This window comes from Carcharhinus amblyrhynchos, chromosome 4 (assembly GCF_965287045.1).
Source record: "Carcharhinus amblyrhynchos chromosome 4, sCarAmb.v2.hapA, whole genome shotgun sequence".
In the NCBI taxonomy this organism is placed as follows: Eukaryota; Metazoa; Chordata; class Chondrichthyes; order Carcharhiniformes; family Carcharhinidae; genus Carcharhinus; species Carcharhinus amblyrhynchos.
In genome coordinates, this window is record NC_137327.1 from 140,372,563 (window position 1) to 140,394,575 (window position 22,013).

Consider the following 22,013-nt stretch of genomic DNA (forward strand, 5'->3'; position numbering starts at 1 on the left):
CTGTAGTGTTCTATGTTCTAACTTGCAGCATGAGTTGGTACCTGGGACTTCGATGTTGTGGCCATTCCGGAGACATGGATAGAGCAGGGACAGGAATGGCTGTTGTAGGTTCCGGGGTTTAGATGTTTCAGTCAGATCAGGGAAGATGGTAAAAGAGGGGGAGGTGTGGCGTTGTTAGTCAGGGACGGTATTACGGTGGTAGAAAGGATGTTTGATGAGGACTCGTCTACTGAGGTAGTATGGGCTGAGGTTAGAAACAGGAAAGGAGAGGTCACCCTGCTGGGAGTTTTCTATAGGCCTCTGAAAAGTTCCAGAGATGCAGAGGAAAAGATTGCAAAGATGATCCTGGATAAGAGCAAAGAAATCCCACAACACCAGTTTAAAGTCCAAACAGGTTTATTTGTGGCAAAAGCCGTAGAAGTAACAGGGTAGTTGTAATGGGGGATTTTAACTTAACAAATATTGACTGGTAAAGCTATAGTTTGAGTACTTTAGATGTACACTTTTTGTCCAATGTGTGCAGAAGGGTTTCCTGACACAGTATGTAGATAAGCTAACAAGAGGTGAGGCCAAATTGGATTTGGTACGGGGTAATGAACCAGGCCAGGTGTTAGATTTGGAGGTAGGTGAACACTTTGTTGATAGTGACCACAATTCTGTTACATTGACGTCAGCGATGGAAAGGGACAGTATATACCGCAGGCCAAGAGTTATAGTTGGGGGAAAGGAAATTATGATGTGATTAAGTGAAATTTAGGGTGCATAGGATGTGGAAGGAAACTGCAGGGGTGGGCACAATTGAAATGTGGAGCTTGTTCAAGGAACAGCTACTGCATGTTGTCGATAAGTATGTATCTGTCAGGCAGGGAGGAAGTGGTTGAGCGAGGGAACCATGGTTTACTAAAGAAGTTGAATCACTTGTGAAGAGGAAGGAGGAGACTTTTGTAAAGATGAGACGTGAAGGCGCTTGAGAGTTACGAGGTAGCCAGGAAGGACCTAAAGAGAGAGCTAAGAAGAGCCAGGAGGGGACATGAGAAGTCTTTGGCAGGTAGGGTCAAGGAAAATCCTAAAGCTTTCTATAGGTATGTCAGGAATAAAAGAATGACTAAGGTAAAATTAGGGCCAGTCAAGGACAGTAGTGGGAAGTTGTGCGTGGAGTCTGAAGAGATAGGAGAGGCGCTAAATGAATATTTTTTGTCAGTATTCACGCAGGAAAAAGACAATGTTGTTGAGGAGAATACTGAGATACAGGCTATTAGACTAGACGGGATTGAGGGTCATAAGGACGAGGTGTTAGCAATTCTAGAAAATATGAAAATAGGTAAGCCCCTGAGCCAGATGGGATTTATCCTAGGATTCTCTGGGAGGCTAGGGAGGAGATTGCAGAGCCTTTGGCTTTGATTTTTAGGTTGTTATCGTCTACAGGAGTAGTGCCAGAAGACTGGAGGATAGCAAATGTTGTCCTCTTGTTCGAGAAGGGGAGTAGAGATAACCCAGGTAATTATAGACCAATCAGCTTTACTTCTGTTGTGGGCAAAGTTTTGGAAAGGATTATAAGAGATAGGATTTGTAATCATCTGGAAAGGAATAATTTGATTAGGGATAGTCAGCACGGTTTTGTGAAGGGTAGGTCGTGCTTCACAACCCTTATTGAGTTCTTTGAGAAGGTGACCAAAGAGGTAGATGAGGGTAAAGCAGTTGATGCGGTGTATATGGATTTCAGTAAAGCGTTTGATAAGGTTCCCCATGGTAAGCTATTACAGAAGATATGGAGGCATGGGATTGAGGGCGATTTAGTGGTTTGGATCAGAAATTGGCTAGCTGTAAGAAGACAGAGGGTGGTGGTTGATGGGAAATGTTCATCCTGGAGTTCAGTTACAAGTGGTGTACCGCAAGGATCTGTTTTGGGGCCACTGCTGTTTGTCATTTTTATAAATGACCTGGATGAGGGGGTAGAAGGATGGGTTAGTAAATTTGCGGATGACGCTAAAGTTGGTGGAGTTGTGGACAGTGTGGAAGGATGTTGCAGGTTACAGAGGGACATAGATAAGCTGCAGAGCTGGGCTGAGAGGTGACAAATAGAGTTTAGTGCGGAAAAGTGTGAAATGATTCACCTTTGGAAGGAGTAACAGGAATACAGAGTACTGGGCTAATGGTAAGTCAATTGGTAGTGTGGTTGAGCAGAGAGATCTCGAAGTACATGTGCATAGATCCCTGAAAGTTGGCACCCAGGTTGATAAGGTTGTTAAGAAGGCGTATGTTGTGTAGCTTTTATTGGTAGAGGGATTGAGTTTAGGAGCCATGAGGCGATATTGCAGCTGTACAAAACTCTAGCCACACTTGGAGTGTTGCGTACAGTTCTGGTCACCGCATTGTAAGAAAGATGTGGAGGCATTGGAAAGGGTGCAGAGAATATTTACCAGGATGTTGCCTGGTATGGTGGGAAGGTCTTATGAGGAAAGGCTGAGGGACTTGAGGCTGTTTTCGTGAGAGAAAAGAAGGTTAAGAAGTGACTTAATAGAGGCACATAAGATGACCAGAGTATTAGATAGAGTGGATAGTGAGAGCCTTTTTCCTCGGATGGAGATGGCTAGCAAGAGGGGACATAGTTTTAAATTGAGGGGTGATAGATATAGGACAGATGTCAGAGGAAGTTTCTTTACTCAGAGGGTAGTAAGAGCGTGGAATGCGCTGCCTGCAACAGTGGTGGATTTGCCAACATTAAGGGCATTTAAATGGTCATTGGATAAATATATGGATGATCTTGGAATAGTGTAGGTTCGATGCGCTTTAGATTGATTTCACAAGGTCAGCGCAACATAGAACCACAGAACATTACAGCACAGAAACAGGCCTTTTGGCCCTTCTTGGCTGTGCCGAACCATTTTTCTGCCTAGTTCCACTGACCTGCACCTGGATCATATCCCTCCACACCCCTCTCATCCATGAACCTGTCCAAGTTTTCCTTAATTGTTAAAGGTGAGTCCACTTTCACCACTTCATCTGACAGCTCATTCCATACTCCCACCACTCTGTGAAGACGCCCCCCCCCCCCCCCCCAAATATTCCTTTAAACTTTTCCCCCTTCTTCCTTAACCCATGTCCTCTAGTTTTTTTTCTCCCCTAGCCTCAGTGGAAAAAGCCTGCTTGCATTCACTCTATCTATACCCATCATAATCTTATACACCTCTATCAAATCTCCCCTCATTCTTCTACGCTTCTGGGAATAAAGTCGTAACATATTCAATCTTTCTCTGTAACTCAGTTTCTCAAGTCCCAGCAACATCCTTGTAAACCTTCTCTGCACTCTTTCAACCTTATTAGTATCCATCCTGTAACTAGGTGACCAAAACTGCACGCAATACTCTAAATTCGGCCTCACCAATGTCTTATACAATCTCACCATAACATTCCAACTCTCATACTCAATTCTTTTGATTTTATGTTATAAAGGTCAATGTACCAAAAGCACTCTTTACAACCCTGTCTACCTGTGGCGCCACTTTTAGGTTATTATGTATCTGTATTCCCAGATCCCTCTGTTCAACTGCACTCTTCAGTGTCCTACCATTTACCTTGTATGTTCCACCTTGGTTTGTCCTTCCAAAGTGCAATACCTCACACTTGTCTGCATTAAACTCCCATCTGCCATTTTTCTCGCTGGTCCAAATCCCTCTGCAAGCTTTGAAAACCTTCTTCACTGTCCACTACACCTCCAATCTTTGTATCATCAGCAAATTTGCTGATCCAATTTACCACATTATCATCCAGATCATTGATATAGATGACAAACAACAATGGACCCAGCGCTGATCCCTGCGGCACTCCACTAGTCACAGGTCTCCACTCAGAGAAGCAATCCTCCACAACCACTCTCTGGCTTCTTCCATTGAGCCAGTGTCTAATCCAGTTTACTACCTCCCCATCTATACCCAGCGACTGAACCTTCCTAACTAACCTCCCATGAGGGACCTTGTCAAAGGCCTTACTGAAGTCCACGTAGACAACATCCACTGCCTGCCCTTCATCCACTTTCCTGGTAGCCTCCTTGAAAAACTCTAATAGATTGGTTAAACATGACCTACCACATACAAAGCCATGTTGACTCTCCCTGATAAGTCCCTGTCTGTCCAAATATTTGTCAATCCTATCTCCTAGTACTCCTTCCAATAATTTACCTACTACTGACATGAGACTTACTGGCCTTTAATTTCCCGGATTACTTTTTGAGCCTTTTTTAAACAACGGAACAACATGAGCTGTCCTCCAGTCATCTGGCAACTCACCCGTGGATAGACATTTTAAATATATCTGCCAGGGCCCCTGCAGTTTCAACACTAGTCTCCTTCAAGGTCCGTGGGAGTACCCTGTCCGGTCCTGGGGATTTATCTACTCTGATTTGCCTCAAGACAGCAAACACCTCCTCCCCTTTAATCTGTATAGGTTCCATGACCTCCCTACTTGTTTGCCTTATTTCTATAGACTCCATGCCAGTAAATACGGATGCAAAAAACCCATTTATTATCTCCTGCATTTCTTTTGGTTCCATACATAGCCGATCGATCTGATCTTCAAGAGGACCAATTTTATCCCATACTATCCTTTTGCTCTTAATGTACCTGTAGAAGCTCTTAGGATTATCCTTCACTTTGACAGCCAAACTAACCTCATGGCTTCTTTTAGCTCTCCTGATTTCTTTCTTAAGTAGCTTCTTGCATTTTTTTATACTCGTCGAGCACCTTACTTGTTCCCTGTTGCCTGTACATGTCATACACCTCTCTCTTCTTCTTTATCAGAGTTCCAATATCCCTCGAGAACCAAGGTTCCTTATTCTTCTTCACTTTGCCTTTAATCCTGACAGGAACATACAAACTCTGCACTCTCAAAATTTCTCCTTCGAAGGCCTCCCACTTACCAATCGCATCCTTGCCAGAGAACAGCCTGTCCCAATCCACGCTTTTTAGATCCTTTTTCATTTCTTCAAATTTGGCCTTTTTCCAGTTTAGAACCTCAACCCAGGGACCAGATCTCTCTTTATCCGTGATCAAGTTGAAACTGATGGCGTTATAATCACTGGAACCAAAGTGTTCCCCAACACACACCTCTGTCACTTGTCCTAACTAATTTCCTAATAGGAGATCTAATATTGCATCCTCTGTTACATCGAGGGCCGAAGGGCCTGTACTGTGCTGTAATGTTCTTTGTTCTGTAGGACTTAAACGCAAGTTCCACCTGGTCAAATGAATGGGAATCATTGTACATGACAAACCAATACCTGGTCTCAAACCCAACCCAACAGCTGCCTGGTTCCAACTTTCCAAGGCAAGTGTGGTCCGCCCTAAAAAGGTTCAGGACCAGCCATGGCCTTGATGTAGCCAAGCTCCACAGACAGGGCATCTGTGCTAGCTCCTACTTGCCTGTGGCAGAGAGCAAACTATGCACCACACCACTGAAAAGTGTCCATTCCACAGACTTGGCGGAAACTGACCCACATGCAACACAGCTTATTTATTCAACCTGCCTCATTACACATTACCAGATCCAAAATAGCCTGATCCCTGGTTGGATTCATGACTTATCTTTGTAGAAAACTGTCCACATGTATAGATTGTCACAAATACACACACATTCTCTCACGCTGTCCTAAGCTCTTGCACGCCCTCTCACATTCATACTTGCGCCCACTCCCTTGCATACCCACTCTCTCATATAAAATGTAAGAAATATAAGTCATATATAATGAAAAGCCCAAAACAGATCTTTTAGTGACACCACTTGTCATGTCCCACCAATTTGAGTACATTCTCGTTGTCCCTACTCTGTTTATTATCTTTGGATCAATTCCCTCTCTAAGACAATAGATTATCTTTTTATTTCATTTGTTCTTATGTTTATGTTCTTTATTTGGAAACATAGGGAAAAGGAGCAGGAGAAGACCATTTGGCCCTTCAAGCCTGCCCTAGTATTCAGTATGATCAAAGCTGATGATCCAACTCAATAGCTTAATCCCACTTTCTCTCCCCTTTTCCCCAAGAGCTCTCTTTATTTTATTTTACATAGTGTTTTGGCTTCAACTGGTTTCTGTGGTGGTGAATTCAACAGGGTTACCACTCTGGGTGACAACATTTCTCCTGATCTCAGTCCAAAAAGGATTATCCCTCATCTTTAGATTATGATCCTTGGTTCTGGACAACCTGCATTATTGGGAACAGCCTTTCTGCACCTACCCAGTGGAGTCTTGTTAAAATTTTATAGATTTCTGACATCCATCCATTCTTCTGAATTCCAGTGAATATAATCCTAAACAACACAATCTCTCTTCGTATATCAGTCCCACCTTCCCCTGAATCATTCAGGAAGTTCATTAAATAATGTCCATAGATACTTTATCTATCATGTTAAATACCACCTCAAAAAAGATCAATTTGTTTTGTTGGTAACTTAATTTTTCCAAATCTATGCTGGCTATTGTATATATGGGAGTAACTATAACAGAGTGAAGATTTGTTAAAATCCTGTTTATAATCTTTTTGTGCCTAGGAAATCACCTGAAGGTGTGTTCTCAGATCAACACATGCTGTACCTCTGAAATGGAGGAAAAGTTCAGCCAGCAAGCTCAGCAAGAGTTTAGCAAGGCTGTGATGGGCAGCAGCAATATCCTTCGTTTGACTTTTACTTCGAGGTATAAGAAGTTTGATGGTAAGTCCTGGATATAAAATAATTTCTTATTGATAATCTTGTGATTATGGTATTCTTTCTTTTGTCTTGTTGAGCTGTTCAGCAATAAATTCAGGGCAAAAATATTCAGGAGAATTTTGACAACTGTTGGTAAATGATCAGAGTTGAATCCAGCCTATTATAAAATCAGCAGATCTCGCAGTGTGGGGAGTACTGAGAGTGTTTGTGTGGGGTAAGCATTGTAAAGAACATTCAGAGATGGAGCTGGGTTCCATTGAGCCTGAGGTCCCATCATAGGACCATGATCCAGTGATTGCCACCCAACAGAAAAAAAGGGAACATGTAATGTGGAGCAAAGCATAAGCGTAGAACAATAAGGTGGTTTAAAAAAAAATCCCCCCCCCCCCCACCCCCGCAAATCTTCATGTGTCAACTTTGACCCACCTCTGTCGCTCCAGTGAGAACAAACCAAGTTTCTCCAACCTCTCCTCATAGCTATTGCTCTCCATACCTGGCAACATCCTGGTAAATCTTTTCTGTACCCTCTGCAAAACCTCCATATCCTTCTGGTAGTGTGGTGACCAGAATTGAACACTATATTCCAAGTGCAGCCTAATTAAGGTTCTATAAAGCTTCAACATGATTTGCCAATTTTAAGCTCAATACCCTGGCCGCTGAAGACGAGCATGCCGTGTGCCTTCTTGACTACTTTCTCCACCTGTGTTGCCATTTTCAGTGACCTGTGTACCTGTACACCCTTTGCCTATCAATACTCTTAAGCATTCTGCCATTTACTGTATTATATTTCCTGTCAGTATTAGACCATCCAAAATTCATTACCTTACATTTGTCCAGATTAAACTCCATCTGCCATCTCTCCGCCCAAGTCTCCAACTGATCTATATCCTGCTGTATCCTCTGATGGTCCTCATCGCTATCCGCAAATCCACCAACTTTTGTATAGTCCGCAAACTTACTAATCAATCAAGTTACATTTTCCTCCAAATCATTTATATATATATTACAAACTGCAAAAGTCGCAGCACTGATCCCTGAGGAACCGGGTGACATCCTGATAAATCTTTTCTGTACCCTCCCCAAAGACTCCACATCCTTCTGGTAGTGTGGCGACCAGGATTGAACACTATATTCTAAGTGTGGCCTAACTAAGGTTCTATAAAGCTGCAACGTAACTTGCCTATTTTTAAACTCAGTGCCCTGGCAATGAAGGCAAGCATGCCTTATGTCTGCTTGACTAATTTCTCCACCTGTCACAGTCGTCTATTCAGAAACACACCCTTCCACTGCTACCCTCTGTCTTTTTTGACCTAACCAATTCTGTATCCACCTTGCCAGCTCATCTCTAATCCTATGCGACTTCATCTTCTGCACCAGTCTGCCATGAGGGACCTTGTTGAAGGCCTTACTAACATCCATGTAGACAACATCCACTGCCTTACCCTCATCAATCATCTTCTTCACTTCCTCGAAAAACTCGATCAAGTTCGTGAGACGCAACCTCCCCGTCACAAAACCATGTTGTCTCTCGCTAATACAGCCATTCATTTCCAAGTGGGAATAAATCCTGTTTCAAAGAATCCTCTCCATGATCTGGAGGAGGGAACCGAGTGCAGGGTGTCGAAATTTGCTGATGACACCAAGATTGGGGGAAAGGCAAATTGTGCGGAGGGTGTGGAGAGTCTGCAGAAGGATCTAGATAGGCTGGGCGAATGGGCCAGGAAATGGCAAATGGAATTTAATGTTGGCAAGTGTGAGGTGGTCCACTTTGGTAGGAAGAATGGTAGGAAGGACTATTACTTACGTGGCGAAAAACTGCAGCAGGCGACGGTGCAGAGGGACCTCGGGGTCCTTGTGCATGAGTCGCAAAAACCCAGCTTGCAGGTGCAGCAGGTGGTCAGGAAGGCGAATGGGATGCTGGCCTTCATAGCGAGGGGGATTGAATATAAAAGTAGGGAGGTCTTGCTGCAGCTGTATAGGGCATTGGTGAGGCCGCAGCTGGAGTACTGTGTGCAGTTTTGGGCGCCGCACCTGCGCAAGGATATTTTGGCCCTGGAGGGAGTGCAGAGGAGGTTTACTAGGCTGATACCGGAGTTGAGGGGATTGAGCTATGAGGAGAGGCTGAATAAACTAGGCTTGTACTCGTTAGAGTTTAGAAGAATGAGGGGAGATCTCATTGAGACGTATAAGATGATGAATGGGATGGATAGGATAGAGGTGGAGAGACTCTTCCCGCTCAAAAAAGACAGTAGGACTAGGGGGCACAGCCTCAAGATAAAGGGGGGGTGGTTTAGAACGGAGTTGAGGAGGAACTTCTTCACTCAAAGGGTGGTGAATCTCTGGAATTCTCTGCCCGTTGAAGTGGTGGAGGCTGCCTCGCTAAATATTTTTAAGAAGCGGGTTGATGGGTTCTTGATAAGAGAGGGGATTAAGGGTTATGGGGAGAGGGCGGGAAAGTGGAACTGAGCCACAACAGATCAGCCATGATCTTATTGAATGGCGGGGCAGGCTCGAAGGGCTAGATGGCCTACTCCTGCTCCTATTTCTTATGTTCTTATGTTCTTATGTAATAATTTCCCTACCACTGTAATTACCAGGTAATTATAGGCTCACTGGCCTATTCTTGCAACTCTCCTTAAACAAAGGAATAACGTTGGCTATTCTCCAATTCTCTGGGACCTCCCCTGTAGCCAGTGAGGATACAAAGATTTCTCTCAAAGCCCCAGCAATTTCGTCCCTTGCCCCTCTCAGTATTCTCAGCTGTGTCCCATCAGGCCCTGGGAACTTGTCTACCTTATTTTTCCTCAAGAACCCCAATACCACCTTTTTGATCTCAACATGACTCAAACTATCTACACATCCTTTCCCAGACTCATCATTCAGCAAGTCCTCCTCTTTGGTGAATACTGACGCAAAGTACTCATTTAATACCTCGCCCATTTCCTCTGGCTCCATGCAGAGATTCTCTCTCTCGTCCTTGAGTGGGCCAACCATCTCCCCGGCTACCCTCTTGTTCTTTATATATGTATAAAAGCCTTGGGATTTTCCTTAATCCTGCTGGCCAATGCTTTTTCGTGACCCCTTTTAGCCCTCCTTACTCCTTGCTTTAATTTCTTTGTACTTCCCTTGTATTCTACACTTGCTTCATGTGTTCCCAGCCTCCAAGCTTTGACAAATGCTTTCTTTTTCTCTTTGACTAGGCTCACAATATCTCTCATTATCCAAGCTTCCCAAAACTTGCCATACTTATCCTTCATCCTTACAGGAATGTGCCGGTCCTGAATCCCTACCAACTTACACTTGAAAAAACATCCCACATGCCAGATGTTGATTTGTCCTCAAACATCTGCCCCCAATTTACATTAGTAAGTTTGTGCTCGACACAAAGGTTGGTGGAATTGCAGATAGCGATGAGGACCATCAGAGGATACAGCAAGATCTAGATTGGTTGGAGGCTTGGGCAGAGAGATGGCAGATAGAGTTTAATCTGGACAAATGTGAGGTAATGCATTTTGGAAGATCTAATACAGATAGGAAATATACAGTCAATGACAGAACCCTTTAGAGCAATGATAGGCAGAGGTATCTGGATATATGGGTACACAGGTCACTGAAAGTGACAACACCAGTGGAGAAGGTAGTCAAGAAGGCATACGGCATGCTTGCCTTCATCGGCCAGGGCACTGAGTTTAAAAATAGGCAAATAGTGTTGTGGCTTTATAGAACCTTAGTTAGGCTGCACTTGGAATATGGCGTTCAATTCTGGTCGCCACACTACCAAAACGATGTGGAGTCTTTAGAGAGGATACGGAAAAGATTTACCAGGATGTTGTCTGGTATGGAGGGCATTAGCTATGAGAAGAGTTGGGGAAACTTGGTTTGTTCTCACAAACAACAGAGGTTGAGGGTGACCTAATGGAAGTCTACAAGATTGAGAAGCATGGATCGAGTGGATAGTTGGAAGCTTTTACCCAGGGTGGAAAATTTAATTAGTAGGGGGCGTAGATTTAAGGTGCGGGGGCAAGATTTAAAGGAGATGTGCGAGGCAAGCTTTTTACACAGAAGGTGGTGGGGAGGGAGTGGAACCAGACATGATAGTGACTTTTAAGGGGATGTTCACAGTAATTTCATTGCAGTGTTAATGTAAGCTTACTTGTGACACTAATAAATGAACTTTAAACTTAAGGGGCATATTGAATATGAAGGGCAGGGGTATTTAGTTAAGTCGTGCAGCATTGTTGGTGCAAACTCGGAGGGCCGAAAGGCCTGTTCCTATGCTGTAATTTCCTTCGTTCTTAGTTTTGGGGCAATTAAGTAACGAACAAAGTTATACTCCTCCAACATAATCATGAAATTAGACATTTTGACAATGCCACCTAACCAGGGATGACTGAACGATCCCCGTTCTGTCATGTGGATTGAATGGGAAAGGGTAACAGCAGAAACTTGTATAGTACTATTCACCACCTTTGGAGTCATTGACTGTAAGAAGTCTGACAACACCAGGTTTAAGTCCAACCAATATATTTGATAGTAACTCACAAGCTTTCGGGGTTTGCCCTTCGTCAAATGAATGGAGAGTTCTGGCCTCAGACAGACCGTATAAAGCACAGACAGTTTACAGATTACCGATTAGAATGCGAGTCTTTACAACTAACCTGCTATTCAAGTCTTAAAGATGCCAACAATGTGAGTGGAAAGAGCATTATGCATAGGTTAAAGAGATGTGTATTGTCTCCAGCCAGTACAGTAAGTGAGGCTTTGCAAACCCAGACAAGTCACGGGGGTTACAGTTAGTGCGACATGAACCCAAGATCCTGGATGAGACCGTCCTCGTGTGTGGAACTTGGCTGTCAGTCTCTGCTTGGCGACTCTGCGCTGTCGTGTGTCATGACGGCTGCCTTGGAGAATGCTTACCAAAAGATCAGAGGCCGAATGCCCGTGACCACTGAAGTGTTCGCCAACAGGAAGGGAACAATCTTGCCTGGTGATTGTCGAGCGATGTTCATTCATCTGTTATTGTAGCATCTGCATGGTCTCCCCAATGTACCATGCTTCGGGACATCCTTTCCTGCAGCATATTGGATAGGCAACGTTGGCCGAGTTGCAAGGGTATGTACCGTGTACCTGGTGGATGATGTTCTCACGTGAGATGATGGCATCTGTGTTGATGATCCGGCATGTCTTGCAGAGGTTGCTGTGGCAGGGTTGTGTGGTGTCGTGGTCACTGTTCTCCTGAAGGCTGGGTAGTTTGCTACAGACAATGATCTGTTTGAGTTTGTGCGGTTGTTTGAAGGCAAGAAGTGGGGGTGTAGGGATGGCCTTGGCGAAATGTTCATCTTCATTGATGACATGTTGAAGGTTCCAGAGAAGATGTCGTAGCTTCTCCGCTCCGGGGAAGTACTGGATGACGAAGGGTACTCTGTCCACTGTGTCCCGTGTTTGGCCTCTGAGGAGGTTGGCGTGGTTTTTCGCTGTGGCGCGTCAGAACTGTCGATCTATGAGTCGAGCGCCATATCCTGTTCTAATGAGGGCATCTTTCAGCGTCTGGAGGTGTCTGTCACAATCCTCCTCACCTGAGCAGATCCTGTGTATACGGAGGGCTTGTCCATAGGGGATGGCTTCTTTAATGTGTTTAGGGTGGAAGCTGGAGAAGTGGAGCATCGTGAGGTTATAGAACATAGAACATTACAGCGCAGAACAGGCCCTTCAGCCCATGATGTTGCGCCGACCAGTTAAAAAACAATGACCCTCTAACCTAAACCAATCCCTTTTCATCCATAAACCTATCCACGGATCTCTTAAACGCCCCCAAACTAGGCGCATTTACAACAGCAGGCAGGGCATTCCAATCCCTCACCACCCTCTGGGTAAAGAACCTACCCCTGACATCCATCCTATAACTACCACCCCTTAACTTAAAGCCATGCCCCCTCGTGCTAGCTTTCTCCATCCGAGGAAAAAGGCTATCACTATCCACCCTATCTAAACCTCTAATCATCTTATATGTTTCAATAAGATCCCCTCTTAGCCGCCTTTCTATCGAAAACAACCCCAAATCCCTCAGTCTCTCCTCATAGGACCTCCCCTCCATACCAGGCAACATCCTGGTAAACCTCCTCTGCACCCTCTCCAAAGCCTCCACATCCTTCCTATAATGTGGGAACCAGAACTGCGCACAATACTCCAAGTGCGGCCGCACCAGAGTTGTGTACAGTTGCAACATGATGCTGCGACTCCTAAATTCAATCCCCCTACCAATAAACGCCAAGACACCATATGCCTTCTTAACAACCTTGCAGTTACGAGTGGTGTGCCTCAGGGATCTGTTTTGGGGCCACTGTTGTTTGTAATTTTTATTAATGATCTGGATGAGGGTATAGTTGGGTGGATTAGTAAATTTGCTGATGACACCAAAGTTGGAGGTGTGGTAGATTGTGAGGAAGGGTGTCATAGTCTGCAGGGAGACTTAGATAGGTTGCAGAGCTGGGCCGAGAGGTGGCGGATGGAATTTAATGCGGAGAAGTGTGAGGTAATTCACTTTGGTAGGAGCAACAGATGTGTCGAGTATAGGGCTAACGGGAGGACTTTGAATAGTGTGGATGAACAGAGGGATCTAGGTGTGTGTGTACATAGATCCCTGAAAGTTGGGAATCAAGTAGATAAGGTTGTCAAGAAGGCGTACGGTGTCTTGGCGTTTATTGGTAGGGGGATTGAATTTAGGAGTCGCAGTGTAATGTTGCAACTGTACACTACTCTAGTGCGGCCGCACTTGGAGTACTGTGTGCAGTTCTGGTCCCCGCATTACAAGAAGGATGTGGAGGCGTTGGAGAGGGTGCAGAGGAGGTTTACTAGGATGTTGCCTGGTATGGTGGGGAGGTCCTATGAGGAGAGACTGAGGGATCTAGGGTTGTTTTCGTTGGAAAGAAGGCGGCTAAGAGGGGATCTTATTGAAACATATAAGATGATTAGAGGTTTAGATAGGGTGGATAGTGATAGCCTTTTTCCTCGGATGGAGAAAGCTAGCACGAGGGGGCATGGCTTTAAATTAAGGGGGGGTAGCTACAGGACGGATGTCAGGGGTAGGTTCTTTACCCAGCGGGTGGTGAGGGATTGGAATGCCCTGCCTGCTGCAGTTGTAAATGCGTCTAGTTTGGGGGCGTTTAAGAGATCTCTGGATAGGTTTATGGACGAAAAGGGATTGGTATAGGCTAGTGGGTCATTGTTTTTGTAACTGGTCGGCGCAACATCGTGGGCCGAAGGGCCTGTTCTGCGCTGTAATGTTCTATGTTCTATGTACTTGATTCCCAACTTTCAGGGATCTATGTACACATACACCTAGATCCCTCTGTTCATCCACACTATTCAGAGTCCTCCCGTTAGCCCTATACTCGACACATCTGTTATTCCTACCAAAGTGAATTACCTCACACTTCTCCGCATTAAACTCCATCCGCCACCTCTCGGCCCAGCTCTGCAACCTGTCTAAGTCTCCCTGCAAATTATGACACCCTTCCTCACAATCTACCACACCTCTGACTTTGGTGTCATCAGCAAATTTACTAATCCACCCAACTATACCCTCATCCAGATCATTTATAAAAATTACAAACAGCAGTGGCCCCTGAGGCACACCACTCGTAACTGGACTCCATGACGAATATTTACCATCAACCACCACCCTCTGTCTCCTATCTGCTAGCCAATTCCTGATCCAATTTCCTAGATTACCCTCAATCCCATACATCTGCATTTTCTGCAGAAGCCTACCATGGTGAACCTTATCAAACGCCTTACTAAAATCCATATATACCACGTCAACTGCCTTACCCCCATCCACCTCTTTGGTCACTTTCTCAAAAAACTCAATAAGGTTAGTAAGGCACGACCTACCCGCTACAAAACCATGCTGACTATCTCCAATCAATTCATTACTCTCCAAATAACTATAAATCCTATCCCTAATAATTTTTTCTAAAACCTTGCCCACAACAGAAGTAAGACTCACCGGTCTATAATTCCCGGGGAAGTCTCTGATCCCCTTCTTAAACAATGGGACAACATTCGCTATCCTCCAATCTTCCGGTACTATACCTGAGACCAACGACGACCTGAAGATCAGGGCCAGAGGCTCCGCAATCACCTCTCTTATCCGTGGGCTTGCGGTACAGTGAGGTGACCGTCCTTGATGGAGATGCGTGTGTCCAAGAATGCAACTGATTCCGGAGAATAGCCCATGGTGAGTCTGGTGGGATGGAACTTGTTGATGTCATTGTTTTGGTGATTGTTCACTGAGTCCGCAGGAAGAAAATGTCATTGACGTATCTAGTGTATAGCATCAGTTGAAGGTCTTGTGCGGTGAAGAGGTCTTGTTCGAACCTGTGCATGAAGATGTTGGCATATCGAGGTGCGAATTTGGTCCCCATAGCTGTTCCATGTGTCTGGATGAAGAACCGGTTGTTGAAGATGAAGACATTGTGGTCCAGGATAAAGCGGATGAGTTGTAAAATTGCATCTGGAAACTGGCAGTTGTCGGCGTTGAGTACAGAGGCAGTTGCAGCAATGCCATCGTCGTGGGGAATGTACTCAACGATTCCACCGATTTTCCATCTGTTGAGTTATTTCTCTATCAGAATAACTGAGGTGGTACAATATGAAAGCAAAGGGAAATGAAGTGAAGCACATGCTATTTGCACACAACATTGACTGAGAGTCATACAGTGCCCCTGCGTCCAGAATGTCAATATTTCTTTTGCTGTAACCATTTGAAGTTGATAGTTGTATTAATATTTAAACGATTGAACATTTTTTTGTAACTCGTTTTTTTGTATCATAGAATCCTATAGTGCAGAAGAAGGCCATTTGGCCCATCAAGTCTGCACCAACCACAATCCCACCCAGGCTCTATCCCCACGCATTTTCCCTAACCAATCCCCTTGACACTAAGGGATAATTAAGCATGACCAATCTACCCAACCTGTACATGTTTGGACTGTGGGAGGAAACCAGAGCACCTGGAGGAAACCCATGTAGACATGGCGAGAATGTGCAAATTCCACACAGATAGTGACCCAAGCTGGGAATTGAACCTGGGTCCCTGGTGCTGTGAAGCAGCACTAACCATGATGCCACTGTGCCACCCTCATTGTACAAGATACACTATACACCTTGATTATAGAGAAACGGATTAAGCGTATTTAATTTTATTCATGGAACCAGGATTAGTGATCAACCCAAATTTCAATCCTGCAACCACTGAGATGAAGGAAGGTCCCTCATGCTGCCCACTCACTGGCCTTCGTCACCGATCACTGCTCAAAGGAAGGGTGTGTCTTTGTTTGTTGATTCTTACAGTTCAAATGTCACAATAATGTTTCCCAGTTTAACCTATCAGATAAATATGTTATAATAGGTATGAATGTTTATGTTACAGATTGATTCATTTTAATCAGCTAATATGGATGTCAATCGTTCGTTTCCACAGACTTCTTCAAGGAACTGATAGACAATGCAGAGAAATCCTTGAATGATATGTTTGTTCGTACTTATGGACAACTATATATGCAAAACTCAGTGGTATTCCAGGACCTATTTAACGAAATGAAGCAGTACTATGTGGTTGGAAATCTAAATCTGGAGGACATGCTGAGTGACTTCTGGGCTCGTCTCCTGGAGCGCATGTTTCAGTTGGTGAACCCTCAGTATCATTTCACTGAAGAATATCTGGAATGTGTAAGCAAATATACTGAGCAGCTGAAGCCATTTGGAGATGTACCACGCAAACTAAAGCTTCAGGTGACAAGGGCATTTATTGCTGCTCGAACTTTTGCACAAGGTCTCAATGTCGCACAAGATGTAATCAGCAAAGTGTCCACGGTAAGTAAAGAAAATGTGTTCCTATGATCAAGGTTTGCAGTGTCCCTTATACAATGGGGGCAATTTTCTTACCTTGTGGCACTTGACTCAGATTATACCAATCCCAAAAACCAGCATGAGGACCAGAAAATCAGCTTTGGGTCTGGTGTCACACTGTGTTTACGTTTAAAACAGTTTGAAAGAGTCCTGCTCCCTTTCTAATAGCCTGAGGCCGATTTGGAGATTTAAAGTAGCATTTAAATATGCAGAGTCCATTCCCTCAACTCTTTGGATCTTTCAACCTTTGGGTGCAGCACGAGAACAGTGCGTTTCACTGCTGGTCTCCACCGGCCACGCGAAGGGAATCGGAGGTCATTGAAGCTGGTGGTTGGGGACATTGCTGGGCAGTGCCCACCTGGATGCTGGGCAGTGCCCACCAGGGACCCTGACAATGCCAAGGGGGTATGGGATGAGTGGGAGCCATGATGAGGGAGGGGGTGGGTGTTGCTATGGCATGGAGGTCGTGCAGGAATGGCGCATGAATTGGGGGGGCGGTCATGATGCAGCTGGGGTGGGTGGTGGCAGGTGGGCCCCAATGCATTGGTGCTGGTGATCCATGTCGTGGAGAGGATGAAGAAACAAGCCGTGAAGACGGGGGGAGTGGGGGTTCTGATGTCTGTGATGGGAGTTGGGGGGGTTCTCCCATGCACTATAAGATTGGGATGCCCTTGTGAAATGGAAACCGAGTGCTCTGCAGCGCACTGGAGGGTTTAGGCACCCCCCACCCCCGCCAATATTGGCCCGAGACTCATCAGTTTTGCAAGGAATGACTCAGTATGGGACGATTGAGTTCCAGAATGTGCCTGATGAACCAGCATGTATTAGAACTAGAATTAGAATTATTGCTGCGGTATTCTTGCCATTATGACTCAGTTTTTTTTGGGGGGAAAATTTTGCCTGTTTTTCTGATTGTAATATTGGACAGGATTTTCCTCACACCCCCTCCTGCATGATGCGCAGTGGATGGTGGGAACTTCTGGTCCCGTTGTTGTCAGTGGGGTTTCCCATTGAATGCACCCCACGATGCTGGGAAATGTGCGGCGGGAATGTGCTATCGGCAGGACTAGACGATCCCACCGTCATGAAGGGCTATAAAGTTCCAGCCACTGTCTATGAAGTTACTGATAACAATACTTCCCCCCGAAATGGAAGCTACATTTGGCATAATAAGAACATAAGAAATAGGAGCAGGAGTAGGCTTTCGAGCCTGCCCCACCATTCAATAAGATCATGGCTGATCTGAAGTGGATCAGTTCCACTTTCCCGCTTTCTCCCCATATCCTTTAATTCCCTTGTCTGTCAAAAACCTATCTACCCGTGACTTAAATATATTTAGTGAGGTAGCCTCCACCACTTCAACGGGCAGAGAATTCCAGAGATTCACCATCCTTTGAGTGAAAAAGTTCCTCCTCAACTCCAATCTAAACTGTCCCCCCTTATCTTGAGGCTGTGTCCTCTAGTCCTGCTGTCCTTTCTAAACGGGAAGAATCTCTCTACCTCTACCCTATCTATCCCCTTCATTATCTTGTACATCTCTATAAGATCCCCCCTCATCCTTCTAAACTCCAACGAGTACAGACCCAGTCTATTTAGTCTCTCTTCATGGTCCAACCCCCTCATCTCTGGTATCAGCCTAGTGAGCCTTCTCTGCACTCCCTCCAAGGCCAGTATATCCTTGTGCAAGTGCGGCGACCAAAACTGCACACACTACTCCAGCTGCGGCCTCACCAGTACCCTGTACAGATGCAGCAAGACCTCCCTGCTTTTATATTCTAATGATAAGTTGAATTTTTGCTTTTATGTTAAACATCAGAAACCAGTTTAGCCCATTTAGTTTTACAGATAAACAGTTAAACTTATTTATTTATAGTTTATCAATAGATATTTACAATGTATTTTGATTCTGGACCACAGCCCCATGCTTTTGTGACCAAAATGTTTTGTTGAAAGTAGACAGAATTTGAGATTTAACATACTTGCTCAGACAATAAAGTCACAAGACTCCACAGATTTTGCTCAAACAGAAATAAGCTTTTCTGTACAAGGTCAAAAAGATAAAACAATTCACAATATGTGCCTTATTAACATTCAGTGTTTATATAATGCATAGGTGTATTAACAGGCAAATGGTCAAACACTGTAGAATAATGCCACCAAGACATATTCTCAGCAACACACTCACATCAGTAAAGACTGTGTGCCAGCTAATTATGTTGAAACTCTGTCCTCCTGACGAGGGATTCCAAGCTTTTCACTATTTAAGACCAGGCTGTGAAATCCCATAAAACCACTCCAACCTCAACTGCCTCAGTGAGTGCACACCTCCTAGGGTTTCAATCCCATGTACTGAGACTCTGTTCATTTGGATTTCCAAGTCTAATCGCCAGCCTCTGTGAAGCTTCAGCACTTTAACAGCCGGCTGGGTTTGCTGGGCTGGTATTGCCCTTGAATTTCACCAAATGCCAATTTCCTCAGCTACACAAAACTAAATAGCTCCCAGGGCTTCTCCTGAACCTTAAATCTTTCCAGTATGAACTAGTTATTTTCAGCTCCCCGGGACTTTTATGAGTCCTTACTGCACAGGGCTAGTAAATGGCTGCTGGAATTTCTAAATCCCAACGACACATAGTCAGCTAACAGCATAAACATTTGCTCCCTGAAGGCTACTTTTAGCATTGCCTTTTCAGTCTGGCCTTTGCCCTGCTTCAGAACACTCCCTCCCTCCCTCCCTCCCTCCCGAAAATTTCTGGATTTCGATTTACGCTCTTCCCCGTTCCATGACAATGTTGCCTTCCATAGAACGTAGGGAAATTACCGACCGGTGAGCCTGACCTCAGTGGTTGGTACGTTGATGGAGAGGATTTGGAGGGACAGGATTTATGAGCATTTGGAGAAGTTTAGAATGATCAGGCATAGTCAGCGCGGCTTTGTCAAGGGCAGGTCGTGCCTTACGAGCCTAGTTGAGTTCTTTGAAAATGTGACTAAACACATTGACGAAGGAAGAGCGGTGGACATGGTTTACGTGGACTTCAGCAAGGCGGTTGATAAGGTCCCCCATGCAAGACTTCTTGCAAAGGTGAGAGGGCATGGGATCCAAGGGCCTTTGGCCTTGTGGATCCAGAACTGGCTTGCCTGCAGAAGGCAGAGAGTGGTTGTGGATGGGGCTTTTTCTGAATGGAGGTCAGTCACCAGTGGAGTGCCCCAGGGATCTGTTCTAGGACCCTTGCTGTTTGTCATTTTCATAAATGACCTGGATGAGGAAGTGGAGGGATGGGTTAGTAAGTTCGCCAATGATACGAAGGTCGGTGGTGTTGTGGATGGTCTGGAGGTATGTCAGAAGTTGCAGCGTGACATTGATAGGATGCAAGACTGGGCAGAGAAGTGGCAGATGGACTTCAACGCAGATAAATGTGTAGTGGTCCATTTCGTCAGAACCAATGGGATGCAGGAGTACAATATCCAGGGTAGGAGCCTTAGCTGTGTTGAAGAGCAGAAGGATCTTGGGGTCCGGGTCCATAGGACTCTTAAATTGGCCTCGCAGGTGGAGGATGTGGTCAAGAAGGCGTATGGTGTACTGGCCTTCATTAATTGAGGGATTGAGTTTAGGAGTCGGGAGGTAATGCTGCAACTTTATAAGACCCTGTCAGACCCCACTTGGAGTACTGTGCACAGTTCTGGTTGCCTCACTACAGGAAGGTGAGAGGGTGCAGAGGAGATTTAAGAGGATGTTGATTGGGAGGCATGCCTTATGAAGATAGGTTGAGGGAGCTAGGTCTCTTCTCCCTGGAGAGACGAAGGTTGAGAGGCGACCCGATAGAGGTTTATAAAATGTTGAGAGGAATAGATGGGGTGGATTCTCGGAGGCTATTTCTCAGGGCTGAAATGGTCGCTATGAGAGGACACAGATTTAAGGTGCGGGGAGGCAAGTACAGAGGAGATGATAGGGGTATGTTTTTCACTCAGGGTGGTGAGCGAAGTGAATCGGATGCCGTCGGTGATGGTAGAGGTGAACTCGCTGGGGTCTTTTAAAAGACTTCTGGATGAGTACATGGGATCTAATGGGATTGGGAGTTACAGATAGTTCTATGGCCTGGTAGGTATAGATGTGATCGGCGCAACTTGTGGGCCGAAGGGCCTGTTTGTGTTGTAGTGTTCTATGTTCTATAGAACATTACAGCGCAATACAGGCCCTTTGGCCCTCGATGGCTCCACTGGTCAGCGCAACAATCTAATGACCCTCTAACCTAAACTATTTCAATGTTATCCATATGCCTATCCACTGACCATTTGAATGCCCTTAAAGTTGGTGAGTCCACAACTGCTGCAGGCAGGGCATTCCACGCCCTTACTACCCTCTGAGTAAAGAACCTACCTCTGACATCCATCCTATAATTACCACCCCTTAATTTAAAGCTATGTCCCCTTGTGTTAGCCATCACCATCCGAGGAAAAAGGCTGTCACTGTCCACCCTATCTAACCCTCTGATCGTCTTGTATGCCTCAATTAGATCACCTCTCAACCACCTTCTCTCTGATGAAAATAACCTCAAGTCCCTCAGCCTTTCCTCATAAGACCTTCCCACCATACCAGGCAACATCCTGGTAAACCTCCTCTGCACCCTTTCCAATGCCTCCACGTCTTTCTTATAAATGCGGCGACCAGAACTGTACGCAATACTCCAAGTGCGGCCGCACCAGAGTTTTGTACAGTTGTAACATGACCTCTCAGCTCCGAAATTCAATCCCTCCACCAATAAAAGCTAACACATCGTACACCTTCTTAACAACCTTATCAACCTGGGTGCCAACTTTCAGGGATCTATGCGCATGTACCCCGAGATCTCTCTGCTCGTCGACACTACTAAGAGTCCTTCCATTAGCCCTATATTCTGTACTCCTGTTACTCTTTCCAAAGTGAATCACCTCACACTTTTCCGCATTAAACTCCAATTGCCACCGCTCAGCCCAGCTCTGCAGCTTATCTATGTCCCTCTGCAAACTGTAACATCCATCCTCACTGTCTACAACTCCTCCGACTTTGGTGTCATCAGCAAATTTACTAATCCATCCTTCTACACCCTCATCTAGGTCACTTATAAAAATGACAAACAGCAGTGGCCCCAAAATAGATCTGAGGTACACCACTTGTAACTGAACTCCAGCTTGAATATTTCCCATCAACCACCCTCTATCTTCTATCAGCTAGCCAATTCCTGATCCAAACTGCTAAATCACCCTCAATCCCATGCATCTGCATTTTCTGCAGCAGCCTACCATGGGGAACCTTATCAAACGCTTTACTGAAATCCATATACACCACGTCAACTGCCTTACTGTTATCCACCTCTTTGGTCACCTTTTCAAAAAACTCGATAAGGTTTGTGAGGCACGACCTACCCTTC

The 22,013-nt window shown here is 45.1% G+C and overlaps 1 protein-coding gene across 2 annotated transcripts in view; it reads left to right on the forward strand.

Annotated features, from left to right (window-relative positions):
- gpc4 (glypican 4) overlaps window positions 1–22,013 on the forward strand; it is a 195,649-nt gene that overhangs the window by 45,282 nt on the left and 128,354 nt on the right. For both annotated transcript variants that reach the window (XM_080187977.1, XM_080187978.1), the window contains exons 2-3: window positions 6,541–6,699; window positions 16,181–16,572. In XM_080187977.1, the coding sequence (XP_080044103.1) occupies window positions 6,541–6,699; window positions 16,181–16,572 (551 nt within the window). The remainder of the gene's footprint in view (window positions 1–6,540; window positions 6,700–16,180; window positions 16,573–22,013) is intronic.